At 39.6% G+C, this 26955-nt stretch overlaps 1 protein-coding gene and 1 pseudogene across 9 annotated transcripts in view; both read right to left on the bottom strand.

Annotated features, from left to right (window-relative positions):
- MLLT10 (MLLT10 histone lysine methyltransferase DOT1L cofactor) overlaps window positions 1–26955 on the bottom strand; it is a 200228-nt gene that overhangs the window by 158108 nt on the left and 15165 nt on the right. The window contains exons 1-4 of one of the 9 annotated variants that reach the window (XM_054695134.1): window positions 14069–14108; window positions 13492–13636; window positions 13087–13141; window positions 12925–12974 (exon numbers count right to left, since the gene is read on the bottom strand). The exons of 6 other annotated variants lie outside the window; for them this stretch is intronic. In XM_054695134.1, coding sequence (XP_054551109.1) covers window positions 12925–12974; window positions 13087–13093 — 57 coding nt within the window. In that variant the 5' untranslated portion in view covers window positions 13094–13141; window positions 13492–13636; window positions 14069–14108. Of the gene's footprint in view, window positions 1–12924; window positions 12975–13086; window positions 13142–13491; window positions 13637–14068; window positions 14109–19783; window positions 19957–26955 lie in introns of those variants that run through there. 2 more of the 9 variants (XM_054695135.1, XM_054695133.1) reach the window with 2 other exon arrangements.
- LOC119245111 (heterogeneous nuclear ribonucleoprotein A1-like) lies at window positions 1160–12445 on the bottom strand (annotated as a pseudogene).

Below are 26955 nucleotides of genomic sequence, written 5' to 3'. Positions count from 1 at the left end.
TCTATGATACATATGCACTTTAAGCTTTATCCAAAATTTATGACACCACTTGCTCTTCCTATAGTTTTCCCTATCTTTGTAGCGATAATCATATACTGCCTGTACAGTAAACCCAGATATAATCCTTTCCATTGCTTCACCCTACTCCTTAACTTCAATATTTAATCAATCATATTCTGCCCATTCCTCCTCCTAAATACTGTGAGATTACCAGTATCTATGTATTACCAGAATTAATGACCTCTCTCTTCCTACACTACTTATAATCCTCCTACAAACCAACATCATCTTTCATCAGAATCACTTCACAACCTCCTAAATAATCTCTCCATATTCACTTCAACTGACTCCACCAAGCTAAAGTGAACTTCAAAATTAAAATCCAGGTCACTATCTCACTTACAACCATTCAATAATTTCCCTACATGAACTACCCCCTACCTATCTTCACAACCTTTTTCTTTTCAACATTTCCCTGGATAATATTGTCTTTTCTTCTTTCAGTTCTGTACATACTCCAAAATCCATTCCACTTTGTAGTCTTTAAATGTGTGGTTTTTACTCTACCTTGAATACTGTTCTGCACCTGATCTTGTTTCACAACTGAATGATTCATGCCTCAGGTCTTAGATTAAAGTCAATTCTTCAGAAACAGCTTCTCTTAATCCCTACATTAGGTTATGTAACATATTATGAATTACATATATTTTCTTCCTTAGCATATATTTCAATCACAATTATACATGCATTATGTTTATTCTCCTCTGACAGATTATGAGAGACTTATAATCCATTTCATTATTGTAGCCTTAGCATCTACCACAGTCTCCAGATACAGGAACTAAAAAAAACATACGATGGATGAATGGAAGAAGCAAAAACACAAGCACACTTGCTAAAAGTCAGACAAGAAGTGTAGTTTGGTTCTAAACTATACAGCAACATCTCTCACAGACAGGAACACTGTTAGTTATGATTTACCTACTGAGAAACACTTGTTTATAAAAGTATGGTTGACCATTTAACAGTATAGGGGCCATTCCCCATACACAGTGAAAAATTTACATGAATCTTATGACTACTCAAAATCTTAACTAATAGCCTGCTGTTGACAGGACATCTTGCCAACATAAACATCCAATTAACATATATTTTGTATTTACTCTTCATTAAGTGGAAGTGGTTCATCATAAAGGTCTTCATCTTGATAGTCTTCATGTTGAGAAGGTGGGAGGAAGTAGGTGAATGGGAGAAAGTCTTCAAGGTGGTAGAGTTGGGAGGCAAAGTTGCACACTCAGTAAAGTTAACTTTACCTTTTTGTAACAGTAACAGTGTTAACTTTGCCTTTTTGTGAAGTTAACAATGTGTAACTTTGCCTCCCCTTCCAATTCTGCCACCTTGAGACACCAAGGGAATGCTCCCCCCCTTCCTTCCAACCCTCTACTTCCTCCCATCTTCTCAACATGAAGACTATCAAGATAAAAACCTTTATGATGATCCACTTTCACTTAATGAAGAGTAAATACAAAATATATGTTAACTGGATGTTTATGTTGTTGGCAAGATTTCCTGTCAACAGCAGGCTATTAGTAGTTAAGATTTTGAGCAGTCATAAGATTCGTGTAAATTTTTATTTGTAGTAATTTTTCTGTATTTTGTAAAGTTAACCATGTGTAACTTTACAAATACATGTTACTCAAGGGTCAACTGTATACTACATCTAATAGAAAGACTACAAACCAGAGACAGATACTCCTTGGGAAAACTAGGTGTAAGATAATTGTTTACCAAGTGGAAAGGAGAAATTTTCTGATTAGACCAATAAAACTTACCAATCATTAATATAAAATGCAATGTCTGAAAAACAATTTCAAAATAAGAACTAAAAACAAAAATAGGGGCCTCTCCTGGTGGCGCAGGCAGTTGAGCGCAGGGCTGTGAAGCTGTCCGCATCCTCTGCAGCTCTGGTTCAATCCCAACCGGCCAGCAAGAATCCCACATGGTGCGGCAGACCTCTCCTGCCGCGCCCGCTGCTCCCCTCAGCAGTGTATTTCGTCAGTCTACCTGTTCTGTTCCCCGCTCTGTCTCTGGTGAATCCTCTCACCCTCCTGTGCATCTGGCCTGTACCCCAGTTCTTGTATAAATAAATAAATAAATCTTTTTTTTTTTAAAAAAACCTGATTGAGGCAGGTTTTATAGTTATGGCCACTGCCACAGCTACTATTGCTGCTGGAATGACTACAGCCATCCTGTTTTGTGGTTTGGCAAAGTATTACCTCCTCCACAGGGGCCAGCACTTCTGCCTCCAAAATGGCCTCTTTTGGGAGGGGTCCAAAATTTGAAAACTGCTTGTTATAATTGCCAAAATCATTGTAGCTTCCACCACCTCCAAATCTGCTTCCACTACCACTTCCAAAGCCACATCCACCTCCTTTTTGTTACAGTTATCATAGCTGCCAGAGCCACTTACCCTGGTTTCTATAAAACTCTTTCCACCACTTCTATATCCTCCACTTCGCCAGAGTAGCCAGGGCTACCTCCTCTGTAACTATGATCATTGCCAATTCCACTGTGGCCATCCAGCTGCCACCAAAGTCACCTCAACCACTAAAGTTTCTTCCACGACAGAAGTTATCTTTCCCATCAAAACCACCTCTACAACCACCTCCACTGGCCATCTCTTGCTTAAACACAGATTTCCTTACTTTACAGATTTCCTTAATTCACAGGATTGTATTTCTGAATAACAATCCTGTCTATTGAATCGTGGTTATAAAAGCAAAGCCTGTCATCTTCCCACTGCCTCAATGGGTCATGATTTCAATCGCTTCAATTTTCCCATACTGCTGAAAGTCATCTCTTAGGAAATGTTTTTCAATGTCTTCTTTAGTGCCACCAATAAAATTCTTTTTCACAGAAGTAGATACCAGATCTTCGAGAATCTTCTCTTGACACAGCCCTGTTTGGTTCTACAACTCTTTCATTCACCTTGTTTGGCTGCATCCACATCCCTCCATGGTGGGATACCTCTGAATTACTGAATCTCTCATTACCACACAGTCTGTGAGCATTCCCCCACTGCTCAAAATGGCTTAACACTCTTCATGGTTGTTTCAAAGTTTAAACCTCCAGTGAAGAGCTTCCACCTGTCTGGATCTTTGGGAGACTGACTTATACATGATAGCAATGGAAGAGGAGCTGTTTACTTCAGCAGTATCCACACCAGAAAGCACATTTCTTTATTCCAAAATATTTCATTTCTTTTGTCATTTAAATTGTATAAAAATACATTATTCTATGCTACCTAAAATACAATGACTGTGTCCTCCCACTAAAAATAAAAATAAAAAGATATAGAGAGATATACCGGAGGTTTGAGAAGAAAAAAATTATTTCTGGAAAAGGGAAAAGTTAAGGTATAGTTGAAAGACTATATCCTAATGTCAGGAAGCAAGTATCACACATGAAGAACTCTGGACAACACAGGTCCAGATCCTACAATAAAAATCAATTCAAACTGAAAAGTTCCATAGTGCAGGCTGCAGTTACACATTACCAGTAGAATTCCACTGAGCCAATCTCACTTTACTAAGTGAGAGGTAGTGTTAAAAGGCACAAGTAAATGTTGTGAAAGGGTTACAAAGATTAAAAGGAGACCAAAAATATGTATACATTAAAGATATTACCTCATATCGGCCCAAACAAGTAGAAGTTAAACAAGGTGATCCTGTTTGGTTGTTTCTGTTTTTTCTTTTTTTAAGATTTATTTTTATTTATTTATGCATACAAGAGCTGGAGTGGGGGGCCTTCCTGGCAGCACAAGGTTAAGCACCGTACCATGAAGCACTCCGCAGCCTCTGCAGCACGAGTTCTATGCCCCCACTGGCCAGGGAGCAATCCACATGGCGCAGCAGACCTCTCCAGTCTCGCCGCTGCTCCCCTCAGCAGTCTATTTCACCAGTCTGCCTGTTCTGTTTGCCACTCTGTCTCTGGTGAATCCTCTCACCCCACACCCCTCCATCTCTGGCCTGTACCCCAGTTCTTGTATGCATAAATAAATAAACCTTAAAAAAGAAAAAAAAGCTGGGGTGTAGGCCAGAGGTGCAGGTGGTGAGAGGATTCACCAGAGATAGAGTGGGGAGCAGGCAAATCTACTGAAATACACTACTGAGGGAAGCAGCAGGTGAGACAGGAGAGGTCTGCTGCACCAAGTGGATTAGCTCCCTGGCTGGGGATTAAACTCATGCTGTAGTGGCTGGCTACAGCTTAGTAGCACTGAGACTTTAACCCCTGCACCACCAGGGAGGCCCTGGTCTTTTTTTTTTTTTTAAATCATGTAGTATAGTAAAAAAACATGCAACTATTTTTCTTTATAATGTATGCATCAATTTCCAAATACTCTTTGACTTTTATATTAGATATTTTTACCAAAGGATAAAACTCACTAAAATTCAGTAAACAAGTTCAAGTCTCTAGGGACGCTGTAGATAAGTAGCAACTATTCTGCTATACTCATTGACCCAGACTGGGATCACCAATGTAGTACAAAAAGCAACAAGATAGTAATTGAAAATTAATATTATAGGGCCTCCCCGGTGGCGCAGAGGTTGAGCGCTGGGTTGCGAAGCTGCCCACAGCCTCTGCAGCGCCGGTTCGATCCCCAGCTGCTCCCCGGCCACCAGAGGAGGGTCCCACATGGCGCGCAGACCTCTCCTGCCGCCCGCTGCTCCCCTCAGCAGTGTACTTCAGTCCTTCTGCCTGCTCTGCTCCCCGCTCTGGCTCTGGTGAATTCTCTCACCCTCACGCGCTTCTGACTGTACCTAGTGCTTGTATAAACAAACAAACAAATAAATAAATGAATAAAATACATGCCTCAAAAAAAATCTTAAAAAGAAAATTAATATTATAGGCTAATAAGAAGGATAAATTTAAGTTTTAAGTTAGCTCGAACTTATACTACATGTAACATGTAATTGTGGCATAACAAAAGTATCTAGATGATAAAAGTTACCATCATGATGTCTCTTTTTTTTTAAGCAAATGATAAAAAATCTGAATTATCTTCTTGTCTTTCTTTCTTTTAGAAAGAAAGGTTTATTACTACAACAGTAGAAATTAGCAACCCTACTACCTAGGTTGTGTTCTCCAAGTAGCATTTCCCAAAGGACTCCTGGGAGAAGCAGATGATTCCAGATCTAGTCAAGTAAGTTCGGAATGCCTTTTTCTATCAGATAGCAGCATAGCTACATGAATACATGTAGCTCTGACACACTGACAATAGCATAGCAGCATAGCGAAAAGACAACTTCATTCATATTAAAAGAGCTTATAGGCCAACCTAAAAAGGACCTTGGAGACCAATAATTAAATTACTTAGTCAATAAAGATAATAACTACAATGGACTGATACACACCAAATTTTTTTAAATCAATGATTAAATGAAATCCAATTCTAAAACAACTAAGTAAACTTTTAAAGGACAAACTCTTATACAGATAAGCAGCCAGACTGTGGTTTCCTACCAAAAATCAAACCTTGGAAAAGACCAGCAAAAGAAAGTTTCTCATTTTTACAACCTTAAATCCAAATACAAGCCACAATCAACAATTAGTGTCTCCCCTACAATCTTAATACTATATGAAGAACCAGCAAAAAGGTGAGATCTGAATCCAAAAGAGAACAACCAGCGGCAAACTCCCATATGTTTATGCACAGAATCTGCCCAAATATCTCAGCAACTTTGAATCATCTACATAAACAGCAGGTTGGAGGCCAGTTAAAGAAAAAGAAAAATGAAATGAAGTTTAGGCAATTGTTTAAAATATAATGGGCATTTTAAGTCTACTATGAAATCAACTGATTAAAAAAAAGTTAGTTTCGGGCCTCCCCAGTGGCACAGCAGTTGAGCGCTGGGTTGTGAAGCTGCCCGCAGCCTCTGCAGTGCTGGTTCGATCCCCGGCTGCTCCCCGGCCACCTGAGGAGGGTCCCACATGGCGCGCAGACCTCTCCTGCCGCCCGCTGCTCCCCTCAGCAGTGTACTTCAGTCCTTCTGCCTGCTCTGCTCCCCACTCTGGCTATGGTGAATTCTCTCAACCTCCCGTGCTTCTGACTGTACCCAGTGCTTGTATAAATAAAACAAACAAATAAATAAATCTTTTTTTAAAAAAACGTTTATTGGTAGGACTGCAGCAGGGAATCGCCAAACAAAAAAATTTTAAAAAAAAAAGTAAGTTTCTTTAAAGAAATATAATGGAATCCAGGTTTTCCACAGGTAACATTCACAATGTCTACAAGACACCCCATGTTACCTAAACTGTGAAAACACAGGAAAATACTAAACATGCTCAAGATAAAAGACAATGAAAGTCAACCCAAAGATGACATAAATATTGGAATTAGGCTTTAAAATAGCTATTCTAGGGCCCCCCTGGTGACTCAAGGGGTGAAGTCTCAGCACTATGATGCTATCTGCAGCCACTGCAGCAGAGTTTGATCCCCAGCCAGGGAGCTAACCACATGGCCAGAGGACCTCTCCTGTCTCACCCACTGCTCTCCTCTCAGCAGTGTATTTCAGTAGATCTGCCTGTTCTGCTCCCCACTCTGCTCTGGTGAATCCTCTCACTCCCCACATCTCTGGCCTGTACCCCAGTTCTTGTATGCATAAATAAATAAATCTTAAGGAAAAAAAAGAAATCAACAGAGGGAAAAAACTATAAATAAGAACTAAATAAAAATTCTAAAACTTAAAAAGACAGTATGTTAAATTATTTACTTGGACAGACTCTTCAAGTCAGTGAGCTTGAAACTACATCAGTAGATAGGATCTAAACTGGGGGAAAAACAGTGGGAAAAAATGAACAAGGCTTCAAGGATTTATTAACAGTATTAAGAAGTCTAACATGTATAACTGAATGTTTGGAAAATGAGAAATACAGAGAGAAAATGAATGCTTGCATGAGTAAGAGAATACGTCAGGGAAAAATGTGAAGAAATAATAGATGAAAATTTACTCAATTTGAAGAAGGGGAAGCTCAGTGAACCCAAAGCACCAAAACTGCTTGTTAAGAAGCAAATGAAAAGAATAATCTTAAAGGGCCTCCCTGATGGTGCAGTGGTTGAGTGCTGGGTTGCGAAGCTGCCCACAGCCTCTGCAGCACCGGTTCGATCCCCAGCTGCTCCCCAGTCACCGGAGGAGGGTCCTGCATGGCGTGCAGACCTCTCCTGCGGCCCGCTGCTCCCCTCAGCAGTGTACTTCGATCCTTCTGCCTGCTCTGCTCCCCGCTCTGGCTCTGGTGAATTCTCTCATCCTCCTGCGCCGCTACCAGTGATTGTATGCATGCATGCATGTATGTATGTATGTATATATGTATAAATAAATATTTTTTTTAAAAAAGAATAATCTTAAAGTTGCCAAGAGAAAATACACATCAAATACAGGAGAATAATGACTGGATAAATGGCTGACTTCTTTGGAGACTCCCTGGTGGCTCAGGGGTTAAAGTCTCAGTGCTATCAAGCTATTGTTAGTCACTGAATGGGTTGGATCACTGCCAACCAGAGGGGAGCTAATCCACATGGCCTCAGCAGACCTCTCCAGTCTAGCCAACTGCTCCCCTCAGCAGTGTATTTCAGTAGATCTGCCTGTTCTGCTCCCCATTCTGTCTCTGGCAGGGCCTCTCACCCCCACCACTGCACCTCTGGCCTACACCCCAGTACTTATACGTGTAAATAAATCTTAAAAAAAAAAAAATTAACTGTAAGTGGGTACACTATATAGAATAAGTTGGACCCCTTTTATTCTGATCATATGTAGAAAATAATTCAAAATGGATCATTGCCTTCAATATAAGAATACACACTTAAAAATTCTTAGAAGGAAACTGAGTAAATATCTATGATCTAGCTTGCAGAACAGTTTCTTAAATACAAAACCAAAATCAAAGACAACAAAAGAACAGATAAATTGGAAGTTATCAAACTTAAAAACTTTTCTGCTGTAAATGACACTATCAAGTAAAAGAAAACCCACAGAATGGAGGAAATATTTGCAAGTCACATAGCTGAGAGAGAACTTATATCCAAAATATAGAAAGAGCTCTACATCAATAAAAAAAAAGACATATAATCCAATTTGTAATTAGACAAAGAATCTGAATAAACAATTCTCTAAAAAAAAAAAAAAAACATAAATGGGGCCTCCCTGATGGCGCAAGGGGTTAAGACGTAGCCTATGAAGCTATCTGCAGCCACTGCAGCAAGAGTTCGATCCCCGGCCAGGGAGATACCCACATGGCACAGCAGACCTCTCCTGCTTTGCCCATTGCTCCCCTCAACAGTGTATTTCAGTCACTCTGCCTATTCTATACCCCACTGTGTCTCTGGTGAATCCTCTCACCCCCCACACCTCTGGCCTGTACCCCAGTTCTTTTATGCATAAATAAATAAATCTTTAAAAAAAAAAACATAGGGCCTCCCCTGGTGGCACAGGGGTTAAGCGCTGGGCTGCGAGGCTGCCTGCAACCTCTGCAGCACCAGTTCGATCCCCAGCCAGCAGCAAGGGTCCCACATGGCGCACAGACCTCTCTTGATGAGCCCACTGCTCCCCTCAGCGTGTATTTTGTCAGTCTGCCTGTTCTGTCCCCTCCCCCGCCTCCCGTGGCTCTGGTGAGTCCTCTCACCCTCCCACGCTTCTGACTGTACCCAGTGCTTGTATAAATAAATAAATAAATATCTAAAAAAAAAAAAACACATAAAGGGCCAACATAAACACTTGAAATGATGTCTAACATCACTAGTCATTAAGGAAATAGAAATCAAAACCATATGAGATAATATTTGGACCCACTGGGATGGCTAAAATCAAAAAGATAAACAACAAAATTATTATCCTGTTAGCAAGGATATGGTGAAATTAGAACCTTCATATCACTATGGAAATGTAAAATGGTATAGTGATTTTGGCAGCTCCCCAAATTTTTAAACATAAGAGTTACCACATGGCTCAAAAAAGTCCACCCTAAAGGAAACATACACCTACAGAAAAATTTGTATACAATGTTCATAAGCCGAAGTGCAGATACAACCTAAATGTCCATCAACTAAAGACTCAGTGAATTTAAATGTAGTATATACACATATCATGGACTAATATTCAACAATAAAATGGAATGAAGTTCTAATATATCCTACAACATAAATGAACCTTAACAATTATGTTAGCAGAAAAAAAGCCACTCACAAAATAACACATACTATATGATTCTACTTTTATGATTAAATATCCAAAATGAGACAGAAAGTAAATTTATGGCTGCCAGAGGATGGTGAGTTTGGGATGAGACAAACAGAAAAAACATAATGGTAGACTTAAATTTAATCACATAAACACATTAAATGTTAAGAAACTAATTAATAGATGATGTCCATAGGGATATAAAAGTAAAATCCAATTAAAGAACAGCTATAAGAGACATGCTTTAAAGACACAAAGAGAAGTAAATGGATTTAAAAAAGTATATATCTGTATATATACATATATATATATATATATATCAGAAGCATAAGATTGTGAGTGGCTATTATTTAATAGCATAGATGAAGGCGATTTCAAGACCAAGAAAATTAGTAAAGGTGGGGATGGGGAAGGAACACTTCATAATGATGTGTCAAATAATTGACACAATAATCAAAATGTGTACCTATTAACAATGCTTCAAAATACATGAAGTAAAAAATGTAAAAAGTAAAAGGATAAATATGCAAGTCAATATAGTGTGACATTTTAATATCTCTGTTTTGGTAATTGGCAAAGCTAAACTCTTCCTCGCCCCATCCCCAAAAATCAGCAATGACAAGGGTAATGAGAATGAATCATTTCTAAGTTCAGCATGAATAAAGCCAATGAAAAGAAACTACAAAAAAAGAACTACAGACTAACATCCCTCCTGTATATAAATGCAAAAAAAAATAAAATATTAGCAATTTAAATCCAACAATATATTGAAAAGATAATACACAATGACCAAGTGAAGCTTAATCCCAGGAATATAAAGTCAGTACATGTGAAAATAAACCAATGAAATTCACCACATTAATTTTTTTAATAATCACACAATTATCTCAAAAGAAGCAGAAAAAGCAGTTGACAAATTCCATTCATTTTACAAACTATCAGAAAACTAAACAGAAGAGACTTACTCGACCCATACATTAATCATGTTTTTTCACCATTCAATACTTTTGATTCCTGGGCGGGTGTCTTGCTAGCCCCAGAGGAGATGCCCGGGGCTAGCTAATTCCTGGAGCCAGGAAACAATTTGCCAGCTAGCTTGCCTTTTCATATGCAAACCAAATAATCCAGAGCCCAAGCCCCCAACAATCTCTATTTTACACTCTGGGTCACTATATTCCCTGCCCTAATCACCCAACCTAAGGTCCCAGAAATTTATTTATTTATTTTTTTTAATTTTTACTATTTTTTTTAAGATTTATTTTTATTTATTTATACAAGCACTGGGTACAGTCAGAAGCGCGGGAGGGTGAGAGAACTCACCAGAGCCAGAGCGGGGAGCAGAGCAGGCAGAAGGACCGAAGCACACTGCTGAGGGGAGCAGCGGGCGGCAGGAGAGGTCTGCGCGCCATGTGGGACCCTCCTCAGGTGGCCGGGGAGCAGCCGGGGATCGAACCGGCACTGCAGAGGCTGCGGGCAGTTTCGCAACCCAGCGCTCAACCGCTGCGCCACCAGGGAGGCCCGGTCCCAGAAATTTAGTGACAGCCTTATGGCCCAGAGTCTTTGAAATTGTTCAAGAGATAATCCCAAACCTAACTACCCTTCCTTGCCAATTTCCTTCCCAGGAAAACCAAATGAAGGATTTTGCCAGCCAGGATTTTCTCTTTCAGTTCCCTCTGCCTCGTAAAAGAACCCGGGGCTTCCTCATCTGGCCTTGAATGTCCTGAGGGATTATGTCTCTTGACATCTGTAAATATAACAAACTATCTTTAAAAAAAAAAAAAAAGATTCCTTTATTTATGCATACAAGAGCTGGGGTGCAGGCCAGAGGTGCAGGGGGTGAGAGGATTTACCAGAGACAGAGTGGCTAACAGAACAGGCAGACTAGCTGAAATACACTGCTGAGGGGAGGAGCAGGCAAGACAGGAGAGGTCTGCTGCACCATGTGGGTAGCTCCCTGGCTGGCTGGGGATCAAACTCATGCTGCAGAGGCTGCAGTTAGCTTCACAGTGCTGTGCTTATTAACCCCCTGCGCCACTAGGGAGGCCCCAAAACTATCTTTTTTTTTTTTAAAGTTTCACCTTTTTTTGCCAGTGGTAATTTTTTTTTTAATTAATTTATTTATTTATACAAGCACTGGGTATAGTCAGAAGTGCGGGAGAGTGAGAGAATTCACCAGAGCGAGAACGGGGAGCAGAACAGGCAGACTGACGAAGTACACAGCTGAGGGGAGCAGCGGGCACGGCAGGAGAGGTCTACGGACCATGTGGGACCCTCACCGGTGGCCGGGGATCGAACCGGCCGGCGCTGCAGAGGCTGCCGGCAGCTTCACAGCCCAGCACTCAACCACTGTGCCACCCGGGGAGGCCCCCAAACTATCTTTTCAAGGACAATTTTCTCTGATCTGTGGGACCTGCCTGCCACACTTAAATAATAAAACTTGTACTTTAAAACAACCTGATAAAGGTCGTATTAGAAAAAAACTTATAGTTGGGCCTCCCTGGTGGCGCAAGGGGTTAAACACCGCACTATGAAGCAATCCAGAGCCTTTGCAGCATGAGTTCCATCCCCCGCCGGCCAGAGAGAAACCCACATGGCAAAGCAGACCTCTCCTGATTCACCCGCTGCTCCCCTCAGCAGTGTATATCAGTCAATCTGCCTGTTCTGTTCCCCACTCTGTCCCTGGTAGATCCTCTCACGCCCCCCCAATCTCTGGCCTGTACCCCAGCTCTTGTATGCATAAATAAATAAATCTTAAAAAAAAAACTTACACTTAATGTAAGTGATTGTATAAAACTGAATGTTTTCTCCAAAAAATGAGAACAAGGTTTAAGTACACCCAATAAGGGAAGAAACTTAAAAGAATAACACAAATTGGAAAGAGGAAAAGTTTTAAGATCAGATCATCCCTTTTATAACATCAATGCTATCTACAAAAAATACTCATAGAATGTATAAGGTTATGTAAGACACGGGTCAATATATATGTCAACTTCCATTTTCACATACTAAGATAATTAGAAATTGAATTCTTCAGCATACCACTTACAAAACCATCAAAAACATGAAAGATAATTTAAAAGTACATTTTAAAACATCCAAGACCAATGACTGAAAAGTACAAAATACTACTCAGAAAAAAAACAACAGTGACCTAAATAAATAGAGATATATCATCCTAATGAATGGGAAGACTCACTCAACATTGCTGACATGTCAATTGTTCTCAAATTGATCTACAGATTAAAAGCAATTGCAAAAAATAAAAATAAAAATAAAAGCAATTGCAATCATAAACCCATTGGCATTTTTGAAGAAATGGAAGAGCTAAGACTAAAAATAAAATTTACATGAAGGTTTAACTTAGAATACACAAAACAATCTTGAAACAGTAAAGCCTTGCAAATCTGACTTCAAGACTTCCTATAAAATTAAAATAAGAAACTGCAATATAGACAAACAAATTAACAGAACAGAAGGTTCCTGAAATAGAACCCACTTAGGCAGTCATATGTTGTCTCACCAAAACAATCCAGGAAGAAAAGGAGACACTTCCCAACAAATAGCGCAGAAACAATCAGCTGTCTATTAAGGCAAAAATCAAAACCTACAAAGTTTAAGTTGAGATGTATCACAGACCTAAAAATAAACTAGCAAAATCAAAAAGTTATAGTGGAAACAAAGGAAAAATTACCTTCATGACTTCAGGGTTAGGCAAAAGTCTTAGTTCACAGTAAGCAATAACTATAAAAGAAAAAACTGATATATTAAACTTTGTCAGATTTAAATATTTCTGCTCATCAAAAGACAGTTATAAAAGTAAATAGAAAACCACAGGCTTGGAGATAATACTTACAGAACATTTATCTAACAAATGACTGGTATCCAGGACATATAAGAATATTCTGCAACTCAAAATAAAGACAAGCAAAGAATAAATTTTCAAAATGAGAGAAAGAAGGAAAAGTGCTATAGATTTGAACTCTTAACAAGAGAAAACACATGTATGGTTAATAAGTAAGTAAAGCATGCTCAGTATCACTAGTCATTATGAAAATGCATATTAAAACCACAATGATACCACTTCCAATCAAAATGGAGTAAAAGGGACCAGATTTAGCCTTCTGCATAAAATAATTAAACAAAAAATAAACCTAACATAATGTATGAAACAACAAGACTGAAGGTTTTGAACAGGTAATGAAAGACAGTGATTCCTGGGAGACAAACAAATGACATGAGCCATATATGCCCAGCTTACTGCCTTGAGAGTTTCCAGGCCGTGGAACAGCAAGGAGGAGCCCAGGCTGAGCCTGTAGTCTCCCCAAGTTGAGGAAATGGAGCTGGGAGTCCAAGGAAGTCAAGGTGGCTAGAGTTCACAAAGGAGACCAGCACTGAGTAGAGAGCTGGAGAGAGAGAGAAAATTGAAGAGATCTACAGGCTTCCCCTAGAATATTTGATTGAGTAACTAATAATCACTATATCTGAGCAATCTACCCAAAGCCAGGGGGAAAACTAGCAAAAGATTTAGAAGCAACACCACCCAGAAATCACACAAGGATGTAAATAATGCTGTTCCCAAAAGCCAGAGCTGAAAGCCTTAATCATATCAAGTCAGAATACTAGAAAGTTAGTATTTCAGGAGGAAAAAATTAACCCTAAATATAGCTCTAGTTTATCCAAACAAAACAAAAAAGCAAGAGTCAAAAGGAACAAACTTTTTCAGTAACTGAGCTATGTCAGAGAACAAACAAAATCTACAAATATATGAGGCATTCTTATATAGAGAACCTAACAAGATAAAATACAGACTGACTAACAGTCAATTAAAAACTTACAAGGCATATATACAGAAGCAGGAAATTACACACCATAACGAAAGAAGAAAATAACCAGTCAATCAAACCAATCCTGAAATGACAAAGATAATAGGATTAGTATGTGTGTCCTTTAACGCAATTATTATGAATACATTCCATATGTTCAAGAAGCTAGAGGAAACATTTAACATGTTAAGTAAAAACATCAAAGATTTAAAAAATTTCAACTCCTAGAGATGAAAACTACAAGGTGTAAGATGAAAAACACACTGTAAGAGATTTATAGTACATGAAACCAAGTTGTTACTAACCATTATGAAACAGAAAAACAACTTTAAAAAACAAAAAGGGCCTTCGTTAGCTTTGATAAATTCAAGAGGCCAAATATACTTGTAGGTGGAGCCACAAAGGAGGAGATAATACAGAAAAAGTATCTAAAAAAATAATACCAACAATTTGCCATATTTGATGAAAATTATAAACACACAAAACAATGCACTCTTCCAATAAACACCAAACAACAGAAACACAAAGAAACTTAAACCAAAAGATGATTAAATTGCCTAAAACTGGAGATAAAGAAGTCTTTACCAAAAGAAAAAGGTCATAGTACATATCACAGGATTAAAAAAATGAAATTGTTGTATGAATATCCTACAGAGTAGGCTTAACAAAATAATCAAGAAAAAAGAGGATCATTTCACAAAGAGAAAGGATTAAACCCATTAAGATGCAAAAACCTTAAGCATCTATTTACCTAATAACAGAACTTGAAAATACAATTAAAAAAAAAATCTACAAAATATTTAGAGATTTTTAGCAAATGTTTCTCAATAATAGGCAGAAGCAGTAGACAGAAAGGCAGTAAAGATATAGAAACCTTAACCAATACTATCATACAGAATAATAGCATCAACCAAATTAATATTAGGAGACACAAATTAGCAAGCACACGCACTATTCAAGGGCATATGGAATATTCACCGAGAAAGATCATACTCAGGACATAAAAAAACCGTTGGGAAAATTAAAAGATTTCAAGTCATACAAAGAATTTCCTCTGACCATTAAAAAAAACTTAGAAATAAGGGGACTCCCTGGTGGAGCAGCAGGTTGAGCATAGCGCTGTGAAGCTGTCCGCAGCCTCTGCAGCACTGGTTTGATTCCTGGCCGGCCAGGGAGATTCCCACATGGCTCGGCAGACCTCTCCTGTCTCTCCGGCTGCTCCCCTCAGCTGTGCTTTTGGTCCACCTGCCTGTTCTGCTCCCTGCTCTTTCTCTGGTGAATTCTCTCACCCTCCCGTGCCTCTAGCCTGTACCCCAGCTATTGTATAAATAAAAATAAATAAATAAATAAATCTTTTTTAAAAAAAAAACCTTAGAAATTATGAGAGAAAACAAATGGAAAAAATTCCCAAATATTTGGAATCTAAATATAATAATCAATAAGTCTGAGAGGGACCAGAAATATTTTTAAATTAATGAAAATGAAAGCAAAACTTGTAAATGACAATTAAAACAGTAACTAAGAAAATTCAGAGCACTAAATACCTATATTGGAGAAGAAGTAACTCAGGGTCTCCCTGGTGGCACAGCGGTTAAATAAAGTCTCAGCACAATCACTGCAGCATGACTTTGACCCCCGGACAGGGACTAAGCCTACATGGAGCAGCAGACCTCTCCTGTCTCGCCCACTGCTGAGGAACAATGTATTTCAGCGGACCCGCTTGTTCTGCTCCCCACTCTGTCTTTGGTGAATCCTCTCATGCCCCCACACTCCGGCACCTCAGGACTGCACCCCAGTTCTTGTATGCATAAATAAATCTTTTTTTTTTTTTAAAGTGTGCCTCCCTGGTGATGCAAGGGGTTAAGATGCAACCTATGAAGCTGTCTGCAGCCTCTGCAGCACGAGTTCCATCCCTCAGCCGGCCAGGCAGCAACCCACATGGCACAGCAGACTTCTCCTGACTCGCCCGCTGCTCCCCTCAGCAGTGTACTTTGGTCAATCTGCCTGTTCTGTTCCCTACTCTGTCTCTGGTGAATCCTCTCACCCCCCACACCTCTAGCCTGTACGCCAGCTCTTGTATACATAAATAAATAAATCTTAAAAAAAAAAAAAACTTTTAAAAAAAAAAGTAACTTAAAATCAATGGCTTTACCTGGAAATTTAAGAAACTAGAAGACCAAAAGAAACAAAAATATAAAGATCAGAGCAGAAATCAATGAAACAGAAAACAGAAAAATGACGGAACAAGCTCAATGAAATTATACTTCCTACTGTTTCTGGGAACATGGGGGTAAATGTACTTTTTTCCTATTTCTCCCACTAAGTACAAACAAAAACTGTGGACACTGTAAATAAAACAAACATATTTTGAAAGGCGATGAGAAGATAAATTAGCTAGTGACCCCAGGAACAAAGGAACAACACAGCAGTGAGCGCCATGGATTTTTTTTTTTTTTTTTTTTTTTTGTTACACCTACTATATATCCAGTGCTTGAAAACAAAAGAAGTGAAGCAAACAGAATTGCCTACAAGCACTGACCCAGGAAAAAGGGGAAAAAGGCTTCTCCCTCTAGACAAAGGAACAAGAATGGGGCACATTAGCCAGAAAGAAACATTTTAGACAGAAGGAAAATTTTTAACTGCTCTATTCCAGCAAAATTTCACAGAAAAAAATTGGCCCTAACTGTAAATCCAACAATAGCCAAGGGGGAAATGTAGATATTCACCCTCATGAGACTATGATGAGCAATTCTAAGACTTCCATTGGGGTAGCATTAGAGCAGGTCAAGGAAGGAATCACAGCTTTCATCCCAGCTGGCTGGTAATGAGCTTATTGTGTCATTGGAGACAACATGTAAAGGATGGACAGCCACCTCTAACTGGCAGTAATGAGGCAGCCCATTTTGTCCCCAAAGGTCTAGTTAACAGTCAGGACTTCCACCAACACACAGTAGTAAATGAGGCCACATCCACTGTGAAGATCAGATAGGAAGCCAAAACACCCAACTCCACTCTGTCATAACATGGAGTTTCCCTCCCATGTCAACAGAGGCCTAGTAGGTAACTTCATCCCCAATCTGGCATCAGGAAATAGCACGCAAATTCTTTCTTTGTCAAGACAAAAAGAAAGGCAGCTAAAAAGTTTAAGTGTATGCAAAGTCCCATAATATAATATGAAAAGATCATGTTTCAATCAAAAATCATTTATCATGCCAAAAACCAAGAAGATCTGAAATTGAATGGAAAAAAGGTAGTCAACAGATGTCAACACTGAGGTATTTGTAATTTAACATCTGACAGTTGTTAAATTTAGCTGATGAAGATTTTAAGGCAGCCAAAATAAATGAGCCAATAAGCAATTATGAGTACAGAAATGAAAAATCAGAAAACATGAGCAAAAAAAAAAAAAGAATGAAGAATCAAATGGACATTTCAGAACTGAAAAATACAATAAGTAAAATCAAGAGCTCAATGGATGACAGCAGCAGAATGAAGGAAAAGAGGAAATAAATCAGTGAACTAGAAGATACAATGAAAATTAACCAATGTTGGGGCCTCCCTGGTGGCGCAAGGGGTTAAGACACAGCACTATGACGCTGTTGGCAGACACTGCAGCATAAGTTTGACCCCCAGCCAGGGAGGTGACCCAAATGGCACAGCATACCTCTCCTGACTCGCCCCCTGCTCCTCTCAGCAGTGTATTTCAGTCAATCTGCCTGTTGTGCTCCCCATTCTGTCTCTGGTGAACCCTCTTGTCCCCTGCACAGCTGGCCTGTACCCCAGCTCTTGTATGCATAAATAAATAAATCTTTAAAAAAAAAAAACATAAAATTGAAGATATTAATACATATGCATGGGCTAACTACTACTCCTGATTACTTGCTGTAACTATAACTTGAAGTAAAATACAACAGTTAAGAGTGTCAGCTCTATAATGCCCAGGGTTCAAAGTCTGGCTTTCTTGTGAGCCAGAATAAATTACTAAAATTTTCTATGCCTCAAGCTGCTTCAACTTTAAAAACAATGTAAACATGGCACCTATATTTCACAATCCCGTTGAGAGGGTAAAATAATACATTTTTCAATGTAAAGCACTGAACAGTACTTGGCGCAAAAAGAGAGCTCCGTGCTACTTTACAGTGAGGAAATTGAGATGTACAAGATAAATCTTACTCAGTTGTATCAACAAAGTTAATGATCTCAAAATTACTGCTATACTATCAAGATGTCTCTGGGTGAGATTATGAATTTTTTTGCTTTTTGCTTATCTTACCCCAGTTGTCCAGAAGTGAACAAGTCTGCACTGTGATGAACTCAGAAGAAAATTTTAAGACAAGGGACAACAAATATTTTGAGTTTTGGGTTTTAGAGAACAGGAAATGCACTGATGGCATTTCAGAAGAGCAAGGAGAAAGCAATCTTTTGATTGTTGTCTACTCATTGCTATGTAGAGTGTGGAATTAGGAAAGTAAGAACAGAAGAAGGAGAGACAAGACAGATGGGGAAAGCTTAGACTGTGTTAGGGGCGTTGTAATTTCTACTCAGCCATAAAGCCATAGAGCTGAGCACCACAATAGATTTCTCACCCTACTTTTCCCATAACTGAAGAACTAATTTGTTTGAGGGGGGAGGGTTTCTACCCTGCCCTACTCTGTGCAGACATTAAATGTATAAATCCGAAAAATACTTTGTGAAAATACTGTAAACCTGAAAAATAACTTTGGCCTTGTGAACCAAAAGTTAAGTAAAAATATTGTATTTGCTTTGGAGGTGATAATCTTGAAACAGAGAGGGACTACAGTGAAGAGGAGAAAAATAGTAAGAGAGAAGTTCATGGTAAGTATGTGTAATATGCCACCATTTTTTTTTAAAGAGTCTATATATGTATAAGCATGTACTTTCACAAAGAAACAAATAAAAAACATCAATGGGAACATGGGAAGCAAAAAGGAGGTGAGAGACAGATTCTGGAAGAAGAATTTTCAGTTTTTACATTTTTTAAACCATGTCAGTATATCACCATATTAAAATTAATTCATTTAATTGTAATAAAATAATCAATAATTTCAATAATCAAGACCAAAAAATGAGTTTAGATTATGTCAGTGACTACTGGAGTACAGAAATTAAAAATACCCAGAATGCCTAAATAGAGATATCTAAAAGGCAATTGGAAATATGGATCGGAAGACCTAGTGAAAATGTTCAGGTGGTACTGATGCAAAAAAGCATCCATAAACATGCATAAGTTTACCTAGGATGAGGTAATCAAATAAACAGACCAGAAAAGCAATCACATAAATTTTAAAGAAATAAGGAAGTAATGCCAAACAGGAACAAAGAAGGCAAAATTTAAAGAGGTAAGGGAAGAAAGCAGCTTCCCAGAAGTCATAAGAACAAAGAGTTACAAGAAAGATGGAGTAACCTCTGTTTTAAATGCTATTGAGTTAAGCAGAATGAAAACTTAAAATTTTAGATTTGGACATTTGAAGTTAACAACAAAATCAAGAGTAGTGGACTTTAAGAGGCAAATGTAGTGATCTGAAGGATGAATAAGTAAGAGGTTTATGGATATTTTGTGTACTTATTTACACCTAATATTTTTCAGAAAAAAAATTTGAGGCTGCCTACATAAAGGACCTGTATTATAACAAAAAGAAAATAGTAAAATGAACAATGAAAGCCAGTATGATGGACATCTCCCTACATTAGGGAAACTGCTCTTACCCCTGACTCCACTATGTAGTTCTAGTGAAGGTTGCCATTCATAGTACCCTCCCCACTCCAGCCACAGGGATGGTGGGTACATGATCCAAGACAGGTCAATCACAGTCTTTCCCAGGATTCTTCAAGAGAGTCCCTTCTTCTGGTAGAAGGGACTGGGAAGATGAAAGCCAAGAGCTGCCAGCAGTCATGGTTCCAGTCTCATGAAGTAGAGAGTCTGCAGTATGAGAGAATGAAATCAACACGCAGAGAAAGAGATAAGAGGAAAAGTTCTAAACCTCACAAGAGGAGGAGAAGGAAACAAATAAACTAATCATCGGATTAATATAACTGATGTAACTAAAGACCAGATTTGGTTGTAGCCTGCCTGGTGGCTAGAACAAAAAGAAAAACAGAATATATATCACAGCGTAAACAAAAAGAAGGTAATATACCATATCCTCAAGGGAGAAAAATTTCCTAATGCTAAATTATTAATAGAATTTCTTGTACATGAATATATAAGGGTCACTGGAAGACAAAATGGACAGTGTCCATGATGATAAGGTTACAGCAAATGCAGATTTCATATGCTATTGCTTAAATAGCAACTAGATTATAACGCAATCATTAAGAATAAGTGGCTTGCTATAGTAGGCACCTGAAACATCAATATGGCTTTATTCTTCCAGGTGGGTTACTAGTGCAAGGGAAGAGATGAAAGGGTGAAAACCAGGGGCCTCCCTGTTGGCTCAGGAGTTAAAGACACAGCTATCAAGCTAACACCAGCCACAGCAGCACCAGTTCACTCCCCAGCCAGGGAGCTACCCACATGGCACAGCAGACCTCTCCTGTCTCGCCCGCTGCTCCCCTCAGCAGTGTATTTCAGTAGATCTGCCTCCCCACTCTCTCTGGTGAATCCTCTTATTCCCCCACACCTCTGGCCTACACCCCAGTTCCTGTATGCAGAAAGAAAGAAAGAGAGAGAGAGAGAGAAAGAGAGAGAGAGAGAAATAGAGAAAAAAAGAAAGAACGAACTAGAAGGAAGGAAGGAGGGAGGGAGGGAGGGAGGGAGGGAGGGAGGAAGGGGGGGAAAACATAAAGGGAAACTAGAATCCATGGGAAAACTCAAAATGTTTCTGAGCTGAGTGGGGGGAAAAAAATCAAGTAAAAACATCAAACCAAAGACAAAAAAAGACCCTGGGTTAAAAACCCACATCACAAGCACAAGAAGTTAATGACACTTAAAAATTACTCCCAGGTGGCACAGGGGTTAAAGACACAGCACTATCAAGCCACCAGTTCAATACACCCCCTCCCAGCCCCCAATTCCTCAGCTAGGGAGCAATACACATGGCACAGCAGACCTCTCCCTTCTGGCCCACTGTTCCTCTCAGCAGCGTATTTCAGTAGATCTGCCTGCTCTGCTCCCCACTCTGTCTCTGGTGAATCCTCTTACCACCACCATCCCCTCCCGGCACCTCTAGCTTACGCCCCAGCTCTTGTATGCATAAATAAATAAATCTTTAAAAAAAAAAAAAAGTATGACAATTTTAAATTCTAAGGGAAGGGTTGAAAAATGTTCGGTATTGCCTCAGAAAGTAGAAAAAGAGATATAAATACAAAATATTTTTTAGAAGTGCAAAAGGTCTAACAACCACATGAAAAACAGAGAAAAAGTAAAGGACAACAGAACTGAGAAAATTATCAAAGATATTTCAAAAAAATTATCCCTTACCTCAAGTTCCCGCACATGATATGCCACATCAAAAATGCTAACTGTTCCCAATAAAATAAATTAAGGGAAGCACACTACCATGAAAAGTATCAGAAACAATCTTGGTAAGATATACTAAATCCACAGAGACTAAACACATACAAAGACTTGAGATCAGAACTGCACCAGACTTCTTAACAGAAACACAGAAAGCTTTAAAAGGCAATAGAGAAAATTATTCACACATCTGAAGGAAATTTACTTTCAACCAACAATTCTATATTCATCAAATAAGAAACAATTTTATCAAACATAAAAAACTTAAAAAAACTTCTGCAGGGCCTCCCTGGTGGCACAGGGATTAAAGACACAGCGCTATCAAGCTATAGCCAGCCACTGCAGCACGAGTTCATCCCCGGCCAGCCAGGGAGCAACCCACATGGCACAGCAGACCTCTCCTGTCTCGCCTGCAGCTCCCGTCAGCAGTGTATTTCAGTCTATCTGCCTGTTCTGTTCCCTGTGTTCTCTGGTGAACACACACACACACACACACACACACTCATAACCACACCTCTGGTCTACACCCCAGTTCTTATATGCATAAATAAATAAATCTTTAAAAAAAAAAAAAGTTCTGCAAATTTTCCTATGAAGAGCTGCTATAAGATGTGCTCACTGAAATAAGAAATTAAAGATGAAGAACGAGGTAGAAAACAGGGAATCCAAAATAAGCAAGAAAAAACTCCCAAGATAATGGTGAACGGAAAGAGCAACCAGTCCAAAAAAAGGCAGGAAGATGATACTCAGAAGTAGGCAGAGCAATTTCAAAAGGAGAAGAAGAGAGATGGAAGAGGAGAGGGGGGAGTGGTGGGAGTGAACAGACAGGGAAAGGAGGGGAAGGACAGCACAAAACAGAGAGAAAGGGAGGGAGGGAGTGACGGTAGGGAGAGGAAAAGAAGATATTTAAAAAAAATAAAGGCGAAAACTGAATTTCCAAGGCAAGGGGCCTCCATGGTGGCACAAGGGGTTAAGCACCGCACTATAAAGCAATCTGCAGCCTCTGCAGCATAAGTTCGATCCCCAGCTAGCCAGGGAGCAACCCACATGGCGCAGCAGAGCTCTCCTGTCATGCCCGCTGCTCCCCTCAGCAGTGTATTTCAGTCAGTCTGCCTGTTCTGTTCCCTGCTCTGTCTCTGGTGAATCCTCTCACCCCCCTCATCTCTGGCCTGTACCCCAGCTCTTGTATGCATAAATAAATTTAAAAACAAAACAAAAACACAAAACTGAATTTACAAACCTGGTTTGTTAACCAAATGGAAAATTATATGAAAAAGCAGCTACAGATATACAAAGATTAGCATTAGAGAGCATAAAATGAAAATACAAGACAATTATTAATCCCAAGAAAGTTAGAAACAACAATCACAGTATACTTTTTGTCCAGAAATGAGCAAAACAGGGGCCTCCCTGGAGCGTAAGGGATTCAGCAAAGCCCTGTGAAGCTGTCCACAGCCTCTGAGCACAAGTTCAATCCCCAGCCAGCCAGTAAGCTACTCACATAGTGCAGCAGACCTCTCCTGTCTCACCCACTGCTCTCCTCAGCAGTGTATTTCAGTCAGCTTGCCTGTTCTGTTCCCCATTCTGTCTCTGGTGAGTCCTCTTGCCCCCCACATCTCTGGCCTGTACCCCAGTTCTTGTATGCATAAATAAACAAATCTTTAAAAAATAATAATAATGTGTTTACACAACTGATTAAACCAAAATTGTTGATATACTGAAAGGCAACATCAAAAACTGTTATGTCGGGGCCTCACCTGGTGGCACAGGGGTTGAAGTCTCAGCCCTATCAAGTTATTACCAGCCACTGCTGCTTGAATTTGATCCCCTGCCAGGGAGATAACCCACATGGGCACAAGGCACAGTAGATCTCTCCTGTCTTACCCACTGTTCCCCTCAGCAATGTATTTCAGTAGATCCACCTGTTCTGCTCCCACTGTCTCTGGTGAATCCTCTGACCCCGATACCTCTGACCTATACCCCAGTTCTTGTATACATCTATAAATCTTAAAAAAAAAAAAAAAAAAAAAAAAAACCGCCTAAGTCAAGAACAGTGCCTTACACACTCCTTTTAGAACTATAGAGGTAAATACCAAAAGGGACAGTTAAAAGGGGTTGCCTGTGGGAAATGAGAGGAGGGCCTGTGAGTCACAGACCAGGTGTGTGTGAGGTTAAGTTTTTAATACTAGTTATGTACATCTATTACTTTGGTAAACATAAAAATTAAATCTAACGTATCAGTGCACCTCGGTTTTCATTTCTCACTAATTATGCAGAAATGGGTAGAAAAGGATACAAAACAAGTACCTACTTCATTTCAAGCCTCAAGCTAGGCTTTCTCACATTGAGAAGAGACAGAAATTCAAAAAGAGAGATAACAAAGAAGCTATTTGCTGTTTTGTCTCTGATGGTTAAGCATTAAATCTGTTAACTTTTTTTTTTAAAGATTTATTGGGCCTCCCCAGTGGTGCAGAGGGTTGACCGCAGCGCTGTGAAGCTGTCCACAACCTCTGCAGCACGGGTTCGATTCCTAGTCAGTCAGGGAGATACCCACATGGCGTGGCAGACCTCTCCTGCCGCCCACTGCTCCCCTCAGCAGTGTACTTCGGTCCTTCTGCCTGTTCTGCTCCCCACTCTGCCTCTGGTGAATTCTCTTACCCTCCCATGTCTCTGGCCTATACCCCAGTTCTTGGTAAATAATTTTTAAGATTTATTTACCAAAAACTGGGGTACAGGCCAGATGTTGGGGGGGGGTGAGAAGATTCACCAGAGACAGACAGGGGAGACCAGGCAGATCCACTGAAATACACTGCTGAGGGCATAGCGGGCAAAATAGGAGAGATCTGCTGCACCATGTGGGTAGCTCCTTGGCTGGCAGGGAATTGAACTTGTGCTGCAGAGGCTGCGGATAGCTTCACAGTGCTGTAATTAGCTCCTTGTGCCATCAGGGAGGCCCCATTAACTTTATTAAAAAAAGATTTATTTATTTATACATACAAGAGCTGGGGTGTAGACCAGAGAGGTGCAGGGCACTGAGAGAATTCACCAGAAGTCTTCTCTGCCATGTGGGTCTGCTCCCTGACAGGGATCGAACTCATGTTACAGTGGCTGCAGAGAGCTTCACAGTACTGAGACCCAACCCCTTGCACCACCAGGGAGGTCCAAATCTGTTAACTTTTTAAAAATCACCTCTTTCAGGGAGGAGCTATCATATCCTAAGATGGATGTCCCAGCCCAGACAATCACATCTGTGTTGCAGTGAGACAGCATGGGGAATGGAGATTATGCCCCATTACTTCAAGGGCATGATCCTGAAGTTGTAAACACCACTTCTGCTCATTACTGAGGGAAGGCCCAAAACCACCAGAGTTGCTGAGGTGGGACAAAAAGAAAAAAAATCTAAGCATGTGACATCCGAATCCAGATTTCCATGATTTTCTGTTTGCTCCATACAGAGAGCACTCTGAGTTCTTAGAGAAATAACAGCTCTCACTGAAAAATAAAGGGACAGGAGCTGTTAAGTATCCCCTACCATCAAAGGAGAATTTTATCTAGAAAAACTAGTATAACTAGAGAAACTAGATAAGTTGCAATGAAGTATGTTCAGAACATGAGCAGAGGAGTTAACCTAGAAAAACAGGAAACTCAAGCCAATGCTATCAGTGCGTGGGGCCTACAATCCATTACCTAAAGGGTGCAGGAATCCAAGCCAAGATACAAACCTAAAAACTGATCTGGAATAATGAACCCAGTAGGCAAACTGTGAAGTCTGCTGGTTACCAACCTTAAACCCATTTTCTCCCTCTTCCCATCTAACACACTCCAATTTTATTCAGTTCAGCAATGCACCAACATTTTGCAGTCTAACAAGAGCCAGTAAAGTCAAGCACAAATGGTTTATCAGAGCTTCCAGCAAAACTTAACAGAACAACTCAGCTGGAGAAGAACCACCTCACCCCTCCCCATTCTTAAACTTTAAAAAAATATATATTTCTTTTTATTTATTTATGCATACAAGAACTGAGGTGGAGGCCAGAGGTATGAGGGGGTGAAAGGATTCACCAGAGACAGAGTGGGGCACAGAACAGGCAGAGTGACTGAAATACACTGCTGAGGGGAGCAGTGGGTAAGACAGAGAGGTCTGCTGTGCCATGTGGGTTAGTTCCCTAGCCGAGGATCAACCTCATATATCATGCCAGAGTGGCTGAGAATAACCTGACAGTGCTGTGACTTTAATCCCTGCACCACCAGGGAGGTCCAGTCTTAAACTTCTTTATACATTCACAATGACTGCAGTTCCCATTGCCATGCATGCTGTGGGACATCCCTAAAAATGTCAACCATGTGCTAAAGATGATAAAGGATAAAGACATATCTGTATTGACTTCACAGACCTATCATAAAAGTTTTTAAATGTCTTTCTAAACTCATTTTTAACTAAAAGAGTTTTTAAATTCCTAACTTGCAGAAACCATTATAATTTGATCCTTGTTGCTAGCAGCAAAACATTAATACTCAACAGATATAGAGCAAATACAAAAACTTCCCACAGTGACATCTTCACAGCTGAGATTAATGGGGCAGGAATCGAAAGGAAAAAAACAACTCCTGAGGATTAAGCTCACAGTCAAAATTACAAAATATATGATATCATGAACTACCACTGTCAATAAGCAAAACAAATGAAAGTATTCCAAAATCTCTATGGAGTTTTAAAATAAGTATATTTTAAATGTTCAAATAAAGGTGATGGCAAGATACTAAAAAAAAAAGAAGAGGTAAATTGAAAAACAAAAACAGAAATTGTAGATATGATTTGCTCAGAAAAGAAATTCATTCATTGTGGCAAGGATGTGGTGAAAAAGGAACTCTCCTACACTACTGGTGGGAGTGCAAACTAGTCCAACCATTATGGAAAGCTGTCTGGAGGTTTCTCAGTCTACTAAAAACGGAGCTACCATATGACCTGGCAATTCCACTCCTAGGGATCTACCCAAAGGACACAAAAACACTGATTCAAAAGAACACCTGTACACCTATGTTTACTGCAGCTCTATTTACAATAGGTAAAACCTGGAAACAATCCAAATGCCCAAAAAATAGATGACTAGATTAAGATGATGTGGCATATATACACAATGCAATATTATTCAGCAATCAAAAAAGATAAACTGATGCCATTCGCAGCAACGTGGATGGAACTAAAAGGAATTATGCTCAGTGAAATAAGCCAGAAAGAAAAAGAAAAATATCAGATGTTTTCACTTACAGCAGGAATATAGGGGAACCAAATAAGACATCAGTGTAAAAAAATAATAACAGTACAAAACACAACAAAGCAAAAATGGACAATTATAAATCAGAGACATCCTGCAGGGGATGATGAGGGAGAGGATTAGAGGGAGGGAGGAGCACAGGGGAC

The sequence above is a fragment of the Talpa occidentalis genome, unplaced genomic scaffold, assembly GCF_014898055.3.
Source record: "Talpa occidentalis isolate TD23 unplaced genomic scaffold, MPIMG_talOcc4v2.1 talOcc4.14, whole genome shotgun sequence".
Lineage (NCBI taxonomy): Eukaryota > Metazoa > Chordata > Mammalia > Eulipotyphla > Talpidae > Talpa > Talpa occidentalis.
This window is presented reverse-complemented; position numbering and strand designations above follow the sequence as displayed.